We start from the raw sequence: 21,895 nt of genomic DNA, 5'->3' as shown, positions 1-21,895 counted from the left end.
GACAATAGGAGAGCAATGCATTGTTCTGGAGTATGCGGTGTTTTACATATGTACTTTAAATTACATGTCAATATATGTTTGCAAGAGATCTGCCTATCATCTCTTTTACCTGCTGTTCTTTCTAGGTTCACATATGTACAGCCATGTCCACTCTCTTTCCCGCTCATTCTTCTTCTTTCACTGATAACAGAAGAGGCCCCAGGCATAGATGTGGCAGACTGCAAGTCACACAACCATGTCTGGAGCAATTGTGGGCATCCCCAGGCTGGTTGAAGAGGGAGTGCAAGTGAGACAGCCTGTTTAGTGTGTTTTGGTGCAGGGACCCCACATCATCCCTCAGTCCCAGAGTTATGTTCATGGTGGGAAGGCACTGGCAGGAAGTGCATCCAAATCTCCCTGCCTGAGATTCCAGACTTTTGAACGGAGGTTGGATATTCATAAATATGGGGAAACTCAGAGGAGGTAACCCACCCACCTACCCCGGATCCCATAGTCCCTCAAGCTCCCCATCTCTGATCTAAAGCAGCCTCTGAGCTGAAGGACAGTGGGAGGGGAAGGCACATATACAAGATGTCTGTGTAATACACATTGTCTGATCTCTCCTGACATTCATCTTCACTGGTGAGAGGAGATGGAATAGCTCACTCATGAAGATGAATGTCATAGCACAGCTCTGCCATCATGTACCTTTCCCATATATCTCATGAGAGAGATTTTATGTTATGGAGAATATTAGCAATGCTGCTGTCAGAAGGAATCTTGGTGACAATACTGATCTATTTTATTGCCTCCCTGAGAAGTGACAGGATACACCCATGATAAACAGAGTTACTGTTATTATAAGATTATCTAATTCACTTGCTGTGTTGGCAGGTGTTTATAATATGCACAAAATAATATTCCTTTCCAGCATATTATTTAAAGAACAATGGTAGCATATTGAGTTGGCGAGACAGTGTTTGTACATTCAGTTCAACAGTTCATTCTGAACTCATTTTCTAACCCCAGGTTTCCTGGCCGAGGGTGGTAGTGGGATAACAAACCTTTTGTTTGTAGGTCACCAGTTGGAATCCTACAGAGTTCACTACACATTAGTCATTACCGATTACTGAAGCCTAGATGGTAGGTTGGTAGCATACGTGGCAGGAGAATATGGATTTCACCTCTCTTTGTAAGGCCATGTGTTAACATTATAAAAATAACCATTGCTTTTGGCATTACGTGGCCTCCTTATTGGTTTCCACGAGAGAAGCAAATGATTAAATATGACCTGAAATCACATCTTCCCCTTACCCATAAGGACAGTCTCTACAGGCACTTGTAGATGTGCTCTGAAGGTTGTGGGGAGGGGAGGAGTGGGGGGGGCAGCGCTTCAATTGGAGTGGCTCCAAGAGCCACTCTAATTAAAGCACTGCCACGTCTCCTGTATAAGCATCCTCATTACATGCACTTTAGTTCAAGCACCCCCACCGCCATTTTTAAGCTGATACATGAGACCCAGGAGGCAGCTGGAGCACAGCAATCGCCAGGCTCTTGCAGACTTGGTTAATCAAGTCTGCTCTGACACGCTGGAATTCCAGCGCATTGGAGCACCCTTGGTGCTTGTGTATAGGCATCCTACAGGATAGCGTGGGCATAGGCCCTACTGCTATCTTGGTAATAAAAACCATCCCTTTTGAGTCAGTTGATGGAATTGCTGCTTTCAATGGGATTCAAACTCAAAGCAAAAAAAAAATTTGCCTTGGCAGGCCAGGCAGAGCAAGGTGGGTATACCCATCTTGCAGTCTTAGGTTTTGTGGCTGTGCTTTTCATTACCACCTTTCCAGATTATCACCTACTCGTGGCAGGGTAGCTCCTATAAAATACCACTACGTTGCTACCTCCCAAGTAAGGCAACTATAGGGTGCCTCAAAACCCTAGCCCACAATGCTTTGTGGGTATACCTTGATTGGAGAAAGGCTAAGGGACATCACCCTAACAGAAGTGCACCCTCGATGAGGCAGTCAGCAACAGTTCTTATTTGTTGCTCTCTGGCAGAAGCTGCAACCACTGAGGCCCTGAACATCTGGATGCAGTCTGGCCTTTGGATTCTCAGTTGGGTCCTCCAACCACAACCCCATCTCAGTGGTCTGAAGGAATTTGTTGCTCTCTGGCAGAAGCTGCAACCACTGAGGCCCTGAACATCTGGATGCAGTCTGGCCTTTGGATTCTCAGTTGGGTCCTCCAACCACAACCCCATCTCAGTGGTCTGAAGGAGGGATGGTAGGTCTTGGGCAGCCTCCGCTCCTCCATACTCTTGCCTAGGCCTACACGTTGAAGGTCTTGGCATGATTCATCAGACATCTGACTAGACCTCTTATGTGTACACCAGGATCCAGAGGAGCGACGGCTGCCTACCCATATGTAGACTGAGACACCCTCTTTTTCCTACATTGCTAAAAAAGTTGGTGTCACATACCCTCACAAGCACTGGAGATGCAGGAACAGGGCTCGCAGGGAAGTACAACCAGGATAGTCCAGATTCAAATACGGATGAAATGTATGAGGACCAATAGGGTTCTCAGTGAGAGTCTGTGTAGAAAAATGGTAAATAGCTTAGTCTCCATTTCTACTGGGCCTTGTGGTTAGAGACACCTGAAATTTCCCCTGCCAGCTTAGGCTAGGCTGATATCCCACACTGCTCTGTTCCTCACTCCTCCCAAAACCAATGATGTTTTCTGGCTGCCTGAATGCCAGAGGTGGATAACAGTACTGCTGTATAGCTTGAAGTCTTTGAATTCCTGAGTTTCAGTCCAGCTCCTCTCCTGGCACACCCTGTGGTGTTAGGCAAGTTGTTTCACTTATCTGTATCTCAGTTTCCCCATCTGTAAAATGTGGGTAATTATATTTATCTACCTCCTAAGTTCCTAAATAACATGAACAGATAACGAGGTTGTGAGGTTTAATTAAATAATGTTTGCAAAGGGTCTTTGAACATGAAAAGTGCGGTACTCAGTAAATGATAAGTATTATTATTCCTATTAATTAACTTTCTGTAGCTGCTGTGTTAGAAATAAACTGCCTGTACAATATGTTTGAAGGAGAGCAGCAAGCTTTATGATTTGACTATTATAAAACGACTCAAAGGCACAATAGATGTAGCCTGCATGCTGATAAAAGCCACCATTTGGTCTTGTATATTCTTTCTAACAACCAGTTTATTAGCTTCTGGAAAGCATGCAAAACTTTGGGAATATTTTGAAAAGTAAGCATAAATTAAGGAGTGGAGACCAGATGTTGCAGTCGCTGAATGTATGATCTTTTTCTGCCCCTTGAGTCCAGACAACTCAGAGGTGAAAATATATTCATACTAAACATCCCAGCATTACATCACTTATTGTCAGAGGTCAGTGGGTTTATTATCTATTGCCTGTACTGCAGCAGCACTTAGGCACTTCAGCCAGGATTGAGCCCTTATTGTGAAGGGTGCTACACAACTGTACTGTGAAAGATTCACAGCCCCATCAAATTTACAAACTGAATGGGGAAAGAACATAGCAGCTGAGAAAAGAACATTTACACAATGGTGTGTGGAGAGACAAGAACATTGGTAATAGCAACATATGGTTATTTAAGCTGGCTACACATATAGGTTTGCCTCTTTAGGAATAAGTGAAAAATAATGAAACCCCAGGAGGCTCCAAGTGAAATTCTGACTATCATCATGTAGCTTGTTGTAGTCATCAGGGATGAGGCTGAGTCTTGAAGTGATTTGAAGGAGGGCATTTCAGAAATCTGCTCTGAGAAGTTTCTTTATGGGAATAGCAGAGGGGGGAGGGAGGTGGAGAAGGTGAGGACTGAGGTGGAGTGGGAGAGCTGAGTGTTTGAGGAACCCAAACGCAGGAGTGCTGCATTGCAGACTTGCAATAGTGTCAAAGCTCTGTGGTGGTTTGATTTGAAAGGGGTGGTTAGGTCACGATTACTTTGCATTGGTAGAGCCAAGGGAGATGGTAGAGGTTCGTGCTGGAAATGGATGGGTAAAAATATATGGAAGAGAAGTGAGCAGCTTGCCTCTCAGACCCATTTCACCTCGTACCTATGAGTTCACCCTTCTTTGGAGATGTTTTTGGACTGTCTCAGAAAATCTTAGGACCTCTGCCACTGATTTGAGATTGAGGTCACCATGACTGCCATTATGATATCAAACAAAATAGAGGACAGGAGAGATGAGTCCTTGCTATGTAGACTATGCATTTGGTTCATGAACCCAGTGGTTATCTAGGGCCACTGGAAATAAAAGTTCATGCCTCAATTAAAAATAAGCATGGGTGACATTCTGGCCCCACTGAAGTCAGTATGTATACAAAGTACTGTTAAGATCAATGATATATCTTAAAATTATATCCATATAGATTATACATTTCCATGAACTCATCTTTAATATTACTTAAGATATATATCGATATAAACCAAATGCAGTCATTCAATGTAATTTGTTTTGTTTGCAAATAGCAGAGACATTTAGAGGGGTAGACTCAGCTGAACATTAAATCACGGGCTTTTTAATTTGCCATTGAGGCAAGAGGCTGCCTGTACTATTCCTTGCTCTAACCACTGCCATTCACCTCACAAGTGCGTAACTACTAAATTCACATGCAAAGAAATGTGCTATTGTGCCGCATATTTCTTATGAAGAAGAACTGATTATTCTGGAGGATTTGACAGGAATAATTATCTTCTCTCTTCAACCCCTTGAATAAAAACAACAACAGAAAAATAAACTAGTATTGTAAATTTCAGGAGCTGAAATTGCATCTTTTGGTTTCCTTCTGTATTTTGCATTTTAATGCAATGCTGATGATAACATTTGTCAAAAAAAAAAGAAGCTCGCAGTCCTTCAGAATCAGAAGGTTCGGCAACAGCATAATTGGTGCAGTGTGGGAAAAATATTGTTTGAAATGTACTTCTGGGTGCAATTTGCTGTGATACTTCTCCCTAAAGTACATGAATTGGCTCTTCATCTCTGCTGAAGGAAAATGTTCCTGCTCATCCAGAAGCCCTCTCTCCATTAGCATGAATCCCTGCATGAGAGGTTTCCTGAAAAGGCTAAGATCTGCCTTAAGATTTGTGGGCTTCTAGAGAAGAGGGGTGTTTCAAGTTATTAAAGGGGAGAGATCCAGTAGGGATCACAGGGTCAGCCCTGGAGTTGCAAATCTGCACAAGGTCGGTTCCACTTCTCTACTGGGGGGATCCTCCCATTCCCATCTTCCCTCCTCTCTAATCAGAGGCTTTGCCTTTGATGGCATCCAAACTGCCTTGCTGACTTCCGTGCACCTCACTGTTTGCCTGTTCTCTTGTAGAATACAGCTCCTATTCCGCTTCCCCATGTCAAGGCCTTGATGCCTACTTCCTTACATGACTTGGGCTCTAACATTTTCTGCTCCTTCTAATTTTGTCAGGGACCCTTAAACCTAATCCACATAATAAACTTACTGTCTCCATCTTCTGAACCAGAAGTGGTGTTGTTATCTCTCTGGGTCGCTAGAGAGAGGGATGAGTGACAGTGACAGTCATCCCTCCTGAAGCAATGGCTACACTGCTTGCAGTTGAGTAGGCAGCCTGCCCAGGGGTGTGCAGCATGCTTGAGGGCACTACCACTGGGGACTAAGTTTATCATGTAGCCATGGCATTAAACAGCCTCTTCCATCCCCAGCCACACCTCCCCAAACTGCATGAGCTCTTACCTTCTGATGAGGCAGCCCAGACCGGCAGCCTAATGACTGGCAGAGAACAGCTATGTCCAGAACTTGACTTGTTGCTCTGCACCTTGACTTACTGCTTTCTGGACCTCTCCGACCACTGAGCCTGGATCCCAGGTTGCATGCTTGAGTCTAGTCCTACCCACTGGCACTCACCATCACTGAACTGCCTGCTTCTCCATGTCTGCTTGCGCTCTAGATCCTCTCGCCTTTGTACTGGGGCCTGACTTGTGTATTGCTGTGTGCTGTAAAATGTCCAGAGGCACTGGATAGTGTGGTGCATTCGGTCTGTTTCTGGAATCGGACTCATTACACCTAAATTTGACTTAGAGTTTGTGCAGCGGATGGCTGAGCTTGGAGCTCAGTGGCAGCAGATAGTCAAGCCTTCCTCCAAAAGGAACATTTTTTGGTGGCTCAGTTCTTGCATGACTGCATGAAGACACAAAAGTGACAGCAGCCTGTTCTTGTCTCTTCCTCCAGAAACCATTACCGCCGGCATGCAGCAGCAGCAGGCACCACGCAAGGGAAATCTTACTACACACTTTCCTTCAGTGTTACATTCCCTCACAAAGATGATGTCTGCTACCTGGCTTACCATTATCCCTACACCTACTCAGCACTGATGGTAAGGCTGATGTATTCATAATGGGATGGGTGTAGCTCTTGATGTGGCACAGGTAATCTCCAGTTTTGATTGAATGCTAGGTCTTTTTCATAATGCTCTATTTTTCTTCTTCTTTCTTTCTTTCTTTCTTTTGGCCCTGTCTATAGGAACAATCCCTGACATGAGATATTTAAATGTGCTTATGAGACTCTAAGACTGAACTTTTTGTTATTGAAACTGGTGCTGGCAACTGATTTATAGTTTTACTTTATTTCTTCAATATATTCTGTGCTGACTAGCATGGCAGCACATTTACCTACACCAATATGCTGGGTCGTCTTGCTTCTCAGGGCACTTCACCAGACAAACCAAACTAAACCAAACGTCTCCATTCACACTCTGCTCCTTGGTCCCCATCCTCAGTGTGGGCTGCTCTTAATGCTTATGGCAGGTTGCAGGAAGAGGCTGATTTCTTCCCTCCTGTGGTTAATCCTGAACTGCTATAGTGGGCATATTTACACGAGATGGTTAATGCCCACTGGACTAATTCTACTGCGCATTTGTGTGGCTGGCAAAAAACATGCTAATGCACAGTAGATTAGTCCAGTGGGCATTAAGTGTCAAACAAAAAGCATTCATCTGCGCTAATGGGCAGTAGTGCTGATTATAGCACATTAAGTTAGTACTTGTTATTACAGGTACTAAAATTAATGCACTGTAATTACAGCACATGAATGAATGTGTAGATGTGCCCAGTGACTCACTGCCTGTGGAGCTGTACCCTGCATTACTGAAGTGCAAGGCCTGCTTCAGATGTTTGCTCTGCACCAGTCAGAATTGCAGTAGGAATGGGTGACCCCCATTAGGCTGTACTGCTAATATATGCACTACAAAATATAAACCTCGGGCATAGAGCTGTAATGCCTGATAGCTGTGTTAAAAGGAAGGCTAATGTTCGTCAACCTGAGGAGGAAAGATTAACTTCTGTGGCGTCCTATAGCCATTCATTGGCCAGCTGGTGAATGACATTGGGTGGTTATGGGGGAAATGAATGCAAGCCACATTCCCAAACAGATGGGTGCAGTATTAAAAGGGTGAAGAATAGAGGAGAGAAGTGGTGAATCTATTAAGACTGAGAAAGAAAACTCACCAGAAGCAGTGATGCAGGGAGTTTGGGCTGCCTCTGCCCCTTTTCTCAGCCTAATTAGTAATCTTTGCCATTAATCGCCTTTACCTTGCTCTTTTGCTATGGGTGATAAATGGATGAGTGGGTGGATTTGGGTCCCACTCTACTTCTAAAGCTCCAACTTTTCTGATAACACCATACTGCCCTTCTCAAGAATGGACAAATCACCCAAGAATGGGTAAATCACCCATTTTTAATGGGTGATTTGAAAGAAAATGAAATGTCCTTTCTAATGTAGTCCCAGCCATGGAGCTGTATGTGTGTAGCCTAGCGTGTCTACATGCTCTGTATTAGGTTCATTTCCATTTCAACCACAACCGCCTCTTAAATGCTTCACTTCCATCTACAGATTACAGGTGCACTGATAAAGATGTTTTTGGCTGATACCAATGGCCAATTTTTGGCTGATACCGATGGTCAACAGCCATATTGGCCAATACCGATTCGATTGCAATATGCAGCCCAACAGTCCAACAGCTTGGAAAGCATCATCCATCTGGGAAGTCTGTGGGGGATAGGAAGAGGCATGGGGGAGGGATGGAGTGTGAGGGGGGACAGATCCAGGCCCCCAGGGTGAAGGAGGGAGTGGGGCTGGGGCAGGGGCAGGTGCTGCCCAGCTGGGGTGGAGTACAGGACAGAGCCATGGGTGGCTCATCCAGGGGGCACAGAGTGGTTGGGGGGGGTCAGCTTCCTTTGCTGTACACACCCCAGGGAAGGCAGGGGGGCATGTGCCCCCCAGATTTGTGTGCAGGGTGAGGGCGAGCTGCTGCTGTGGGCTCTTCCAGGTGGGGGGTCTGGTCCAGGGCTGCACTCAGGGTGGGCGGGGGCAGGGCTTGCAGTGGCAGCCCTGAGAACGGGCGTTATGGGGTGGGCTACAGTTACCTCAAAATTTGCCATAGCCCCCCTGTACCTGCATCCTAATGCTGCTGCTGCCACCTGCCCTGCCTTCACCTACCTGACCACAGCCCCGGCCCAGCCCCTCGCACTGGGAAGAGCCCTCTGCAGTCCCCAGCCCTAAGGCCACAGTGACAGCTTGCTTGGTGCACAAATCTAGGGGGACAAGCTCCTCATGCCTCCCCTGGGGTACGCACAGCAGTGGAAGCCACCCCCAAGCCGCGCCCCCCACACCCCAGACAAGCTGCCCATGACTCCGTCCCATGCTTTGCCCCGCCTCAGCTGGGCTGAGGCTGCCCCTGCCCCACTCCCTCCCTCACTGTGGGGGCCTTGATCTGCCCACCCCTCCTACATCCCTTATCTCCCCCATGCCCCTTCCCTCCCACAGACTTCTTACTGGCCGGATGCTGCTCTCCAAGGTGCCAGGCTGTACTCCCGGCTGTGTGCATGTTGCGGTTGTGCACCTGCACATTTATCTGTGATATTATCAGCCACATCGGCCAAAAAAGCTGATTGCCGATTAATGTTAATTTTCCTTTTATCAGTGCTGATATGATATGGACCGATGTATTGGTGCACTTCACAAAATCTGCATTCAGTATTTGAAATAGTGCTGGTCAAGCATATTCAAAACATGCTTGCAAGTCCATCTTGCACTAGGTCCAGAAATCTTTCAGTCAATGTGAGGCACAGAGAGAGTTTCAGAAGTTGAACCTGGAGCATATTTAAACAATTATTGCAAAGAGAAGTGTATACTACAAGCTAGAGAAGTGGAGAGGACTCTGAGAATGAAGGAAGCCTACTTGATGCTTTATTATGATGGCATAATACCTGTTTGTTATTTTAATAAATATTTATATCTTTCTTTTTCTGGAACATAGGCATGTGAGGCTTTGTGACTGTATATGCTGTGGGCATTTCTTGAATATCTCTCCTGCTCCTAAATACATTAAGTGGAGATGAAAATAGGTTATTCTTACTGTCAAGACCAAATCTCCAAGAACCCAGTCCATTTCACTACTTACTCAAGGAAGAAATAATCATTGATATCAATGCAAATGTTGCCTTTGCCAAAACTGAATTAATTAAAGCTGAGTGAGAACTTCAAAAAGCTGGTGAATGAGAATGAGAGACTGGAAAGACCTGATGGGTCAGTAGTCAGACATGACCATCTAAGCAGGATTGTTCTCTCCAATAGTTTCTTAAAAGCAGATTTGACCAATTAATTAAAAATAATTTGAGTGATGGGATTTGCATGTTTTCCCCATTACTGTAAGGTGTATTGTGAACAAATTCTAACCCATATTTCTGGGCCAGAATGTTTCCTTTTAACACATTTGTCCATGGGAAACTATGTATTTTCCTCTGGCTCAGTAATAAATTAAATGCGATTAGCAACCCAGGGGCTCAATTAACTATATAGTTCACTCGGGAAGATGATAAACTTCCATCTGGAGTTAGTCATTTGGAAACATTTCTAATACCCTATCTATTTAATAACTGCAGACATATTTATAGCTCACATACACACACATCAAGCAACTTCACTTGAGGTAGAAGCATTGTCTTTTGGCCATTAGTAATTGGATATATTTTGCAAAGAGCATTTTTTTTAAATGTAAATGCCAAATGTTTTCATGGGCTGCTGTACTAGCCACAAAAATGGCAAATGTGAGTCTGGGATGCATCAGGAAGAGACATTTTCAAAGGTAATATTACTGATATTATACAAGGGCATGGGTAAGACCACAGCTGGAATACTCAGTACGGTTCTAGTCACCTGTGGTTCAGAAAGGTGAGCTGAAACTGGAACACGTAGAAAAGGGCTATAAAGTTGAATAATAGGGCATGGAGCCTAGCAAATAAGAAGATCATAGTAGGGGTTGACTTATTTGCTAGCAAAGCTGATATAGGATCGGACTGATAACTCTAAAAGCATTGAGTATCAGGAGGGGCGGAAAAAAGAATTATTTAAGATGATGGACAGTGTTGGTACAAGAATAAATAGATATAAAATGTTTTAGAAAAAAATTAGGCTGGAAATTAGAAGAACATTCCTAACTAGAGCAAACAGGTTTGGGAATAACCTTTCTACAGGAGTAGTGGGGCAAAAACCCCACCTCTTTTTAAAAGGGAGCCTGCTAAATTGATGAAAGAGATTGTATGACAGCATTGTCCATCACTCTCTGTAGTGGAATACGTGTTGGTTTATGAAGTAGATAGTTGTGTGTGTCCCTTCCAGTTATAGTTGTTCAGGTGTACACTAGAGGACTGGAGTGGAAAGAACAGATGCCTTCAGGGATTGGTAATGGGTTTAACAGTCTTATTTCTTGGTTATTAGTTGAAATGTAGCCCTGGCTAGTGACTACAGAAAGCTGTTACCATCTGAGGGTTGCTTGGTGAACTGAGTTTAGGAGTTTTAGCCGAGCTTCCAGTGAAACAAATGTCCTATTGTTATGAACCTACTCAGGTATTTGCACTGGACATCTAATGGAGACCAATATACTGCAACGTTTGCAGTGCCACATGCACTGCAGTATCACTTGAACTAGTGAACACAACTGAAACCACAAATCAACAATTCTCTTTAAAATCCTGAACAGAGTCGCGGGGACGGCACTGTCCAGTCACTACAGTGGGTATCTGGTGAGTGGGTCTGCCTCTCAAGTGGCAAGCAGTCTCACTTCTAAAACAACACTTTTTCAGGCTCTTTTAAAAAAATCCCGCAAAAATATTGGATTTCTGTTTAAATACCTTGAGTGATTAAAAAATGATGGCTGTAAACTTTAATAGAAAATAACAATCTGTGTTTCAGGGCTCAAATAAAACCCCTTAGTACTTTAATTTTTCAATTTTTTATTGACAACATTCATAAGACCTTTTTGATCAGCTATGAAGAGCTGCTCATGAATTTGAGGGTGGCAAAGTCCAGGAAATCCTCAATGCATTTATAGCTCTTTTTTTTTTTTTCATGTGGCACTGTACGTCCCTTAGAAAAAAGGAGGCGCAGATTGCTGTCCTCTGCACCCTATGCATGCAAGGAAATACTTTATATTAAGAGACACACCAGTACAAGTAAGCTAACGTGAGCAAGAGCCCTGCATCTGAGGACAGTGATGGTGCACCCTCAGTTACCCTGCAAAGCAAGCTGAGTTGCTTGTGAAGGTGTGTGTGGTATGAAGGGAGACGGTCCTGTTTGACAGAAGAATCTGAAGAGGATAGTGGGAGGAGTATTAATAGAGGGAATTAGCATCCACATGCCAGGATAATGGGTGCATTATGCCTACCATGACAGAACTAAAATTAGCTTTTAAACATGACGGAAATAAAATTAGCTTTTAAACTCATAAATGTGCTTCCTCGTTTCTTGCTCAGGCCCATCTTGACATACTGGCAGAAACCAGGAATCCCAAGAAAGTCTTCTATAGGCAGCAAACACTGTGCCAGACTCTGGGAGGAAACCCGTGTCCTCTGCTCACCATCACAGCCATGCCAGAGTCTAAAAGTCGTAACGACTTGGAGCAGTTCCGTAAGTATTCAAGTGCAACATAAAACTGGTTTGGAAAAAGTTACAAAAATTCTGAAAAAACATATGATGGCCTATTATAACTTATTTGAACAATGAAATGTCTCTCATTATTGGCTTGACACCATTTTTTGTTTCAGAATTTCTTTTCATGCTATTTCCAAGAAAGGCTCAACATCAAACATTTCAGTCAACCAGAAACCATTTTTGACTGCTCAGTTCATGTACAACTTAAAAAATGCTTGTTTTCATTCTGAATCAGAATTAATTTCTTTTTTTTCAAGATCACCCACAAACTGCAAAATCAATGTTTTTCCCAGATGTAGGCGTAAACAATATTGCCTGGCCAAATTCTCTCTCTTGTAATTCCTTTCTGTCTCCTTGAATGCCCTTGGTAGATTCCCCCAGACACAGTTTTCTTCCTCACCATTAGTCCCAATACTTGGAAAATGACTGCTTTATTTCATGCATACTAGTAGGTATATTTATTGTGTTTCACCATAGCGTTAACCCACCATGGAAATGGAGATAAAACAATTCCAGTGCAAGATTTATGAACTGTGAAATGGCTTTGAGGACTTTTTGGGATGCAGAGTTAGGGCTTGTAGATCACTTCCTCATTGAGATATCATTAAGATATAGAGTTCCAAAGGATTTCTGAATCACATCATTTCTTACATGTGCATTTTGGTATACTTTGGGACTCCCAGTGACATCAGTGGGAGTGCTAGACCCATAAATTAAAGGAGAAAAAACATACCAGCATTGATTACTACCATATAGATCTGGGAGGTGACTTGTACCATTTATGGTTTTCTGCATCCTTCCTCTTTTTTGAGATGGTGAAAGTTACTGGTTCCAGTTTAGAATCTGTAATGACACTGAAATTACAACGTGACTAAAGTATGGTTATGTTTTCCTATTATAAAGTATCAGTTGGCATTCAGTTGGGAAACATTTAGTTTGGTATTAGCACAATTTCCAATTGTAAATGTGTTGTTTCTGGGTGAATTTTTAAAGCAAAATCACAGAAGTTGCCAAGTATACCCTGGATGAAAATTTACCAGTGCTTGCAAACAAACAGCTTTATAGTCTGAGACTGAAGGCAGCGTAAAAGAGAGAGAAGCCTCGATTTCTGGAATGGCTATTATTGGCTTTATCTACATTACAATAGCACCTAAAGGTCTGATTGGGTGCCCTGATGTGATAGGCACTATATGCTCAGGAAACAAAGAGATAATTCCAACCCTAAAGTGCCTTTGGTCTAGGTTAATGGTGAGAGAGAACAGGTGGGTAAAACAAACACATAAGGGGGATTGTGGAGAGGGAGGGTAAGTTAACAATAATATGAGTAAGATTTCATATGGATACGCTTTTGGCACATTGCAGATCATAACCTGCCTAGCTGTTAGCTGCTGGCAGTGTTCTGTAAGCTTCACAGCTGAAGCAGGTCTTAATGGGGTGTTTGAAGAACGAAATATAGATTTTGGGAAGGCTTGTGCCACATGCAGGCTGGCATGGAGAGATGAGCATTTCTCTGCCCAGATTCATGCTCCTTTCTCAGACTGGCGTTCAAGGTGAAAGCCAAGCTACGGGTCATCCTTTTGAATATAAACAGGGCTTGACTATGGCTCTCTTACCAGGTGAATGCCCTAATTCCTGGGCAGACACAGCTCTTTAGATAGAGGTGATATCTTTTATTAAACCAATTAAATATTTGCAAAAATATTTTTTTTTCTTTGCAGGCTTTCGGGCTCACATGCCCTTCATCAAGCAAAGGTAAAAACCTGGGAGGACTCTTACCATCTTTAATTTCTCCTTCGCCTGATGAAAGGCATGTGAGCCCAAAAGCTTGCAAAAACTTTTCTTGCAAATATTTAGTTGGTCTAATAAAAGATATCACCTCTGCCTCAGAGTTTTGTTTGCATATGTCCTTAGACAAACATAGCTACAACCAACTTCCCTAATTCCTGGGCTATTCTGATTTTTTTTTGTGGCTCTTTTATGGAAAATGTTGAAAGGCTCACTTTTTTTGTTTCAGTTCAGACAAAAAAAGAAATTTTGCTTCCCGGCCAGTCCTACCTGGGTGTCCAACTAGATGTTATAGGGTCACAGCATAACTCTGGAACCTGTGACTCATGATGTTGTGACACCGCATCGCAGTGCAGCTACAACAGACTGTCTGCAGACACACAGACACAGAAGCACAGAGCCCTGCTAATGGAAACAAAGCTTACACTGTGTTTCCAATGGTTTAACCCTTGAGACCTGCCATTGAAGGGGACACATGGATACATACACTAATAAGCAGTCCCGTGTAAAGCAGCAAGTATTCAATTCTGCTTTGGATTTGGCTGATTCGCAAGGACAGTGATTTGATTCGGTGATTTGAATCACTGTCCTGATTAAATTTGGCTGATTCGGATTCGGAGATTTGGCCTCCAAATTGGGCTGAATCTCCTCTGAATTGAACAGGCAGCTGCAGCAGGGTCGGCGGCATGGGCACGGTGGCAGCAAGTAGGGCCCCACCCCCCATGGCTGCCCCACCTGGCCCCAGCATCCTCGCACTAAACGCTCCCCCCCCACCCCAAACCTCCCCTGCATTCACCAGCTGCCTCAGGGGGCTCATGGCAGCGCCCCCCATGCAGCACAGAGCAGTGGGGATCCCCTCCCTGCTTGGCACCCGTGCAGCAGCTGTCACATCGTGCAGGTGTGGCTGGGCTTGGCAGGTGCCACGGGCTGTCCTGGAGCTGGGGCAGCTCCAGCAGTCACCTGGAGCCCAGCAGCACTCAGCCCAAGTGGCCTCAGGTACTGGACAGCGTGCGGTGCCCCTTCAAGCCGTGCTGCACCAGCATGATGTGACAGCTGCCGCATGGATGCCAGGCAGGGGGTGGGGGCACAATCCCCACTGCCCCCCACTGCCCCTCACTGCACGGAGGGCTCTGCCATGAGCACCCAGAGGCCTGATCACCACTGCAGCACCCAATGTGTGGGGCTTTTTTTTCTTTTCTTTTAAGTGCTGGGACACTGGGGCTGGGCAGAGGAGGCTGGGGGAGTGGCTGGGGAGGGGGCACTTGGGGGGGGGAGCCGGTGGGGGATGGGGCCATGCGGGGGTCCCCCATGGTCCCCTCCACTCTCCTCCATCCCCTCTACCCTCTACTTGCTGGCACAGAGCCCAGGTCCAGCTCCCTGCGGCAGCGAGCGGGGACTGCCTGCATTTTTTAATCGATTTGGACCTTTTCATGGGTTTCCCTATTTGATTTGGATTTGGAGATTCAGCCCCCGAATCAGTCTGAATCTTCTCCAAATTGAATTGGCTACCGAAGCTTCACACAGCCCTACTAATAAACCCTTGCGTCGTCATCACATCAGCTAGTCTTCTGAGCCTGAGGCATAGACCAAGACCCCATAGAGTTAGATGCAATACAGATATATAGGAGAGACCATCTCTGCCCCCAAATACATACAGTCTACATAAAAGACAACAATTGCCTACAAACATAATGAAAGGGGGTGTGGGCACAGGTAATCAGTGAGATGGCACTGGTCAGCATGATAAGCAGTTGGTTCTCATATTGCCCTTAAGCAGAATCAAGACACGAATCTAAAAATGTCGGGAGATGCGATTTTGTCTTAGGCAATGAATGGGGATACATTTCAATGCCGTGCACAATAACAAACATTGAGGATAGTAGCACTCACCTCAAAAGCTTGGGTAAGCCAAGCTCTCGCCGAAACTGCATGCTGTGGGGTTTTGTCACAAACTCTAATAGGTTTGCCAAAAGGTTCAGTAAGATTTATGAATCATTTGCATAGCTGCAGACCCATGCTCTTGATGGGAATGGCCAGACATATTAAGATGCTCAGTTTCTGAAATCGAATCCAAATTTTGAGAAAGCTTGGTCTCAGGTTGCAGGGGAAAAGATGATTTTGACTTTTGGTCTTATACAATCTGCAATTGTCACTAAAATGTCATGGGGAGCTCTAGGGTTCAAGAATTGTGAAGCATGAAGCTCTAGGAACAGAAACCAAAGAAAGTGTTTGTGTGAAGGCTTGTGAAGCAGAATGTATGAGCTCTGCACAGACCCAGCAGTGAACCAACTGAGCTAAATAAGAATACTCCCCAAATAGCATTGTCTGAATTGCTTTGGAAGCTGTTCAGGGCAGAAATGTTGAAAGCCAGGCTGAGTCATTTATCTTGGACGTTCAGAGAGCCATGTCCACCTAGACTGTGCCTTATAAATGTCAACACCAGTAATACTATGCAGTGAAAGATATTAGAGAAATACACACCATGTTTTGTGCTGTTAGGCAGCCTCCAGGCCAGTCTGAACAATCATGTATAGGTTAATACCATTTAAGCTGCTTTGTCAATTATGGCTTTTTGGGATACACTGAGCCTAATTTTTGCTAGTGTGCGTGGCTTGATCAGCACTTACTCATCAGTCCTCTTGGCCTGTGTGATATTCCCTCCATTCTTTGGATGGTTTGGCTGATGGGGGAGGGAGGGGACCTGTTCATCAGTATATCCCATGCTACAAACCCAGCCCACTAGCATCGAGTGCAGAAAGACCGGAGCCTTGCGGGGCTGGCGGCTGGAGGTTTCCAAGTAAGAACTCCCGCTGCTTGGTACAAACCATGCGAATATGCATTCCAGCTAGGGAGGTGACATGTAGCTGCATCCTTGGAGGACTAGGCACAGAGAGTAATGAATAAAAATTGTTGATGGCCCTTTTTCTTTCCTTTCTTTTCTAGGGCTCTGGGCTATTCATATCTCCAATGAGCTTTAGTGGTTTTGCTTCCCTTTCAAATTTATTTTCTGTTTTATATATATATATATATATATATACGCACACATACATTTTCCTTGAGAGATTTTTCAATAGCAACAACAACACAGATAAAACACAAAGTTTTACAGGGCTGAGTAATTGTAGTGTATGCTCATGCTTTAATGCCCTATAATCCTTTTTTCTTCTCTTTAGTAGAGACATGAGGAGGGGGAACAGAGAGATCACTGCAGAGGAAGGCACTGGAAGAGCTCAGCAGGGGACTGGGAAGAATAGGGAAATCAATATGATGATGACAGGGTTTTTTGGATAGGGAGGAGTTACTTCAGGCACAGGAGATGCTGGTGTACTGGTGGGGGAGAGTAGGAGGTACTGGGAAGATCAATGTACAACCCCATCTGTCAACCATGCTTTATTTTTCTCTCTTGACTCTCCTAGGCGGCCTTGTCAGGCTTTGATTAATGTGGGCCAAGGATGGTTAAATTTGTCGGAGTTGAATTGATTAACGTGCACCTTATTAATAAGGAGCACAAGCCATACATGTTCCCAGAGACTGCATCATCCGCAGCATAGTGAGGGAAGGGGTTTGGTATTTTCTTCTCTTTCACTCAGTTTATAGAGGCCCTAGGGCTCATTTAAGCTGGGGTAACTTTGTCTCCTTCCTCCACCTCTCCTTAGTTGATTTTGTTATTGTGTTTATACCCTTGAATTATTGCTATGAGGTTCTTGGACCTGAAGATGAGATTAATAGGTAAAGAAACAAGCCCACCACTCTCTCTGATTCCCTCTATATCTTCTCTGTATATGATATCTTAATACTGTGGCATCCTTATACTGATAGACAACTTCACGTCAAAAGTCATCCAGCGTCTCCTGGGGGTTGAGACTGTAGACTAGAAAGCCAGAGGCTGGAAGAGGTTTCATTCTAGCCCTGAAGCCTCCCCACGTTTGAGTGTAGGACCCTGGTGACAGAGTTGGAGCTGTGCTTTGTGTCTCTTTTGCTTTTCCCTTGTTACCCTTTCCTGTTTATACAGAATGTGCAGCTACGAAGTGGCCGTGTGTAGATGAAATGAGGGGTGTGTGCGCCCAACACTTTAAAGAGGGCTAAATGCTTTTGCACTGCTTTAATGGTGTTGGTGTTTGCACACCTCCATGGTGTACTGTGCATTAATTCCAGCCACTGTAGGAGATTCGGTGGCATAATGTGCCTTAAATGACTTGAGGCACACCAAACTAAAACTCCTCCGCGGAGTTTTAGTTTGCTGCCCTTACAGCCGTGCAGCAAAGCACTGGGCTCCATGCAGCTCCGTGGCTCTGCAGAAAGCCCTGCAGGCAGCCTGGCAGCAGCCTGGGAAGGCAGGCTCTGCCCAAGAAAAGCAGCAAGCCTGATCCTTTTTTTCCCCCTCCCCGGAGCCTGCTTGCCTGAGCTGTGCGGGAGCCCAGTGCTTCCCTCCGCAGGTGCGGTGCCCCCCGGGATTGCCTGAGCCAGGTGCCTGCAGGCGGGTGCCACCTGGCGGGGTGCTGCCCCTGCCATGGAGGGAAGCACCAGCCACCCCCGCAGCCAGCCATGGAGGGAAGCACCAGCCACCCCCGCAGTCAAGGGACTACTCTGCCCACTGGCAGCTCGCCCTCCCCTCCTCGCCGGAGAGGCAGGTAAGTCAGTGGGATGTGTGTGCGATATGGGGGTTTAATTGGCCCTAAATTGAAGCGGTGATTTTAAAAACCCATCTCTCCATTTTAGGGCCCCAGTTTTGTCTACACATGCCCAATATGGTGGCATCTTTACCTCTCACCCCAGCACTAAAGTCTCCAGTTGTCTTCTGACCACTGGACTCTTTTTGCCAGTGTGTAGGGATTTTATTTCAGAAGAGGAAGGGGTTGTCTGCCACCACCTCCCTAGCTCTCTGTCTTATCCTCTTTCCCCCTCTGCCCTCTATTTGCCCTCACACAGTTGTTCTGTGCAGAGGAAGCCTGACAAATTATTCTGAGAGCTTTTCCTCGGAAGACAATAGCGGTTTGCAGAATAATGTAGGAACACAGGTTTCTGCAAACTCCCATGGGTGTGATGAGCCTCCATGCTGCACCTGCCTCAGGTTTAGAGTCATCGCTGATAAGTGGTTTTTAACTTAATGAGGGTTGTGGGGAATAACTATTATGAAATAAACTACATTTTGGTGGCTTTGTTCTACTCTGACCCTCGGCAGCCTTCAGAGGGGTAGGGAGGTGGATTGGAGGGAGGGCAGTGACCATCTCAAGCGAGAGAAGAGGCTGCAAGAATAACAAAGGGCCATATCCTGATTAGCACTGAGCTCATGCAGCTTCCAGTGAAGCCAATGGGACGTTCAGGTGCTCTGCTCTTCTTTCAGTTTATCCCTGAGTTACCACCCCAAGTGAAGGGAACCGTGTCTCCTCCTTTGAACTGGGAGCACACTAGTTTAGAGTTTGCACAGTTTGAACCTGTAGCATATTACATGCAGCCTGGTGATCTATGGCCCACATGCTTCTCCTGTCAGCCAGAGACAAGTAGGTCCTTCTACCCATAGAATAAACTATGTATGTTAATTGAAACTTTTGTGACCTCCAATTATTGACTCACTTGGTACCAGATTTGGTTAATTCTATTTTGGAGCAAGCTCCAGGTCCCTTCACAATTTTCTGGGGTTTCTTGTCTCCCATAGTTAACATTTTAGGGGTGATGTAGTTTGAACCAGATGTCTTTAATTTAATGTCACTTGTCACAGCTTCTGTGACTTGTGCTTACTCTCTTTACTAGAGAGTAAGCACAAGTCCATCAGAATCCAGCCCAGCTGAGTTTGCCTGGCTGGTTTGTAGAACAAACATCTGCTTTTCAAGCAAATTAAGCACAAGCAAATTTGATCTGGAGTCTTTGAGAGAAAATAAACATGGAGCGATGCAAGGACCCTTTTCAGAATAGATCTGCACTTTTAATAAATAAGTTCCTGTATCTGCAACAGCTGTTCCATACATCTAGCCTTACAGGAGAGCTGGGGCATTGGGAGGCATAAAACATTCAGGTTTGAGAAATTCATGGATGCAAGATGCACCCCCCCCCCCCCCCAGCCCCTTCCTCTTGAGCAGTGACTGATAAGTAATAAGTAATTATGGTAGGAAGGAAAATAAATAACCCCAAGTAGTCTCATTGAAGGCAGTACATATTCAAAGAAACCACAGAAAAGGTGCATACACATAAGTATCCGCTATTGTCCAACAGTGAGTGCTTTTCTAATTCAAATGAAATGTTTCTTAAGCACAATTGAACCCTGCTTAGCTAGGTATGGTACAGTCAGCAGGAGCCAGTAACGTCAGAAAGGGCTGAGTTACCGCTGATTAGCCTTTAGGGACAACAGGAAATGATAGTTAATGGCAGAATGACTGGATGGATTAACCTTCCAAAGGGATATAAATAAAAGATCCAACCAGTTAACACTGGGTAATGATCAAAGTTTCATTTCAAAACTCACACAAACACTTCACTGTCCTGTCACTTTAATGGATGACAGAATTAAAACCTACAAACTTAAGGTTCCTGATAAATTAAGACTTTGTTGAAGACAGGGCAGAGTGGGACCTTATAGACTGTGTAATGTGAGGCAAGCTGAGTATTATGGATTCATTCTTTCACAGTGGATTGAGGTGGAATGGCTGATCTCTTCTAGGTTTGAAATCCTATTCTTTTGTCAGGGTTGAACTATAAGGGGTACATCAATCCACAATGATCCAGCCTTTTACAACGCTTTTCATATGAGGATCTTAAAATGCTTTACACGGGGCGTGTCTACACATGCATTTATACCAGCTTAAATTTACTGCACAGTAAATTACTGTGCAGCAAGTGGGAATAGGCCAGTGCCTACACATTCAGGTGACCTGGGACTAAATTTAGAGCAGCCTGCCATGTGCCCCTGTGGCTACCATGGGGAGCTCCAGCCTCCAGCCACATGGCTGTCAGCACTTGGGACTAACTTTAGCCCCAAATTTAAGCCAGGAGAGGTGTCCAGCCAGGAGCCCTGGGGCTGGACTCAGGGTCGCCCCCTAGTGGCTGGGCAGACCTAGCAGGGAGGCCTCCTGGGTTACTGCACAGTAACGTGTCTACACATGTGTTACTGTGTGGTATCTAATTGGGCATAAATTTGATACCTGTGTGATCAAATTTACACTCCAGTCAGTGTAAGTCACCATATTTACTGTGCACTACAGGTATGCACATGTAGACAGGCACCCATACTATCCAGTAATTTTGGTTACTGCGCAGTAAATGTGCATGTGTAGATGCACATACTTCCAGTCCAATTCTTGGTCTCCTGGGAAGCATGGTGGGGCTCCCATGCCCTCCCAGCCCAGTGATTTGCCATAGGGGACCCCAGGTGCCCCCCCAGACCCAGGAGGCACCAGTTGCCAAGCTGGGCGGGGGCCCCTCCAGCATACTTCCCGGTGGACCAGGAAGTGGACCAGAAGTGCTTCTAGTCCACTTCTAGGTCTGCTGCTGAGCATGCTGGGGAGCCCCCCGTGCTTCTGTGGGACACTGCATCTGCCCCAGCACTGCAACGTTCAGAGCCTCTGCTACCTAGAGGTATGTAGAAAAAATATTTAAAGTTGTTTCTATGTCTGAATCACCGAATCTGTCTGAATCGCTTCGAATCGATTCGGAGAAATTAAAGGGTCCTCTGATTTGATTTGGATTTGGAGATTTGGCCACTGAATCGGGCTGAATCTCTGCCAGATCAAATCAGGGACCAAAGCTTCATGCAGCCCTAATATTCAGCATTAGTTATAGGGATGGTTTGTTTAAAGTTAAATCTGAGTGGGCCTGAAGCAGGTCAAGGGAATTTAAGACAAAGGATGTCAGAAGTAAATGGATTTATATCTATAATAACTGGTATGTTTGGGAGCTATTTCCCCTATGCACTTACTCCCTATGGTATGTTGAAAAAGCCATTCATGATGTTAACATGGAGAGGCAGTGGCATCTACTAGTGTTTAATAAAATTTTCTGTGGGGTCCATTTTTGACTCACAAGTCCAGGAAAACACCTAAAGAGATGCCTGTGTGGGCCGGCTCCCAGTCCCGTCCTTGCCCGGCACAAGCCGGGCCCGTCTGTGTGCACGCAGGGTGGGGGCGGCAGCCCCGGGCACCCGG

The 21,895-nt window shown here is 45.1% G+C and overlaps 1 protein-coding gene across 3 annotated transcripts in view; it reads left to right on the top strand.

Moving 5' to 3' along the window:
• AGBL1 (ATP/GTP binding protein like 1) overlaps nucleotides 1-21,895 on the top strand; it is a 403,598-nt gene that overhangs the window by 105,012 nt on the left and 276,691 nt on the right. For all 3 annotated transcript variants that reach the window (XM_025211966.1, XM_006030348.2, XM_025211967.1), the window contains exons 16-17: nucleotides 6,219-6,363; nucleotides 11,798-11,951. In XM_025211966.1, coding sequence (XP_025067751.1) covers nucleotides 6,219-6,363; nucleotides 11,798-11,951 — 299 coding nt within the window. The remainder of the gene's footprint in view (nucleotides 1-6,218; nucleotides 6,364-11,797; nucleotides 11,952-21,895) is intronic.

Source organism: Alligator sinensis, unplaced genomic scaffold, assembly GCF_000455745.1.
Source record: "Alligator sinensis unplaced genomic scaffold, ASM45574v1 scaffold857_1, whole genome shotgun sequence".
Taxonomy (NCBI): Eukaryota; Metazoa; Chordata; order Crocodylia; family Alligatoridae; genus Alligator; species Alligator sinensis.
Note: the sequence above shows the minus strand (reverse complement) of the source record. Positions and strands in the feature narration are given on the sequence as shown.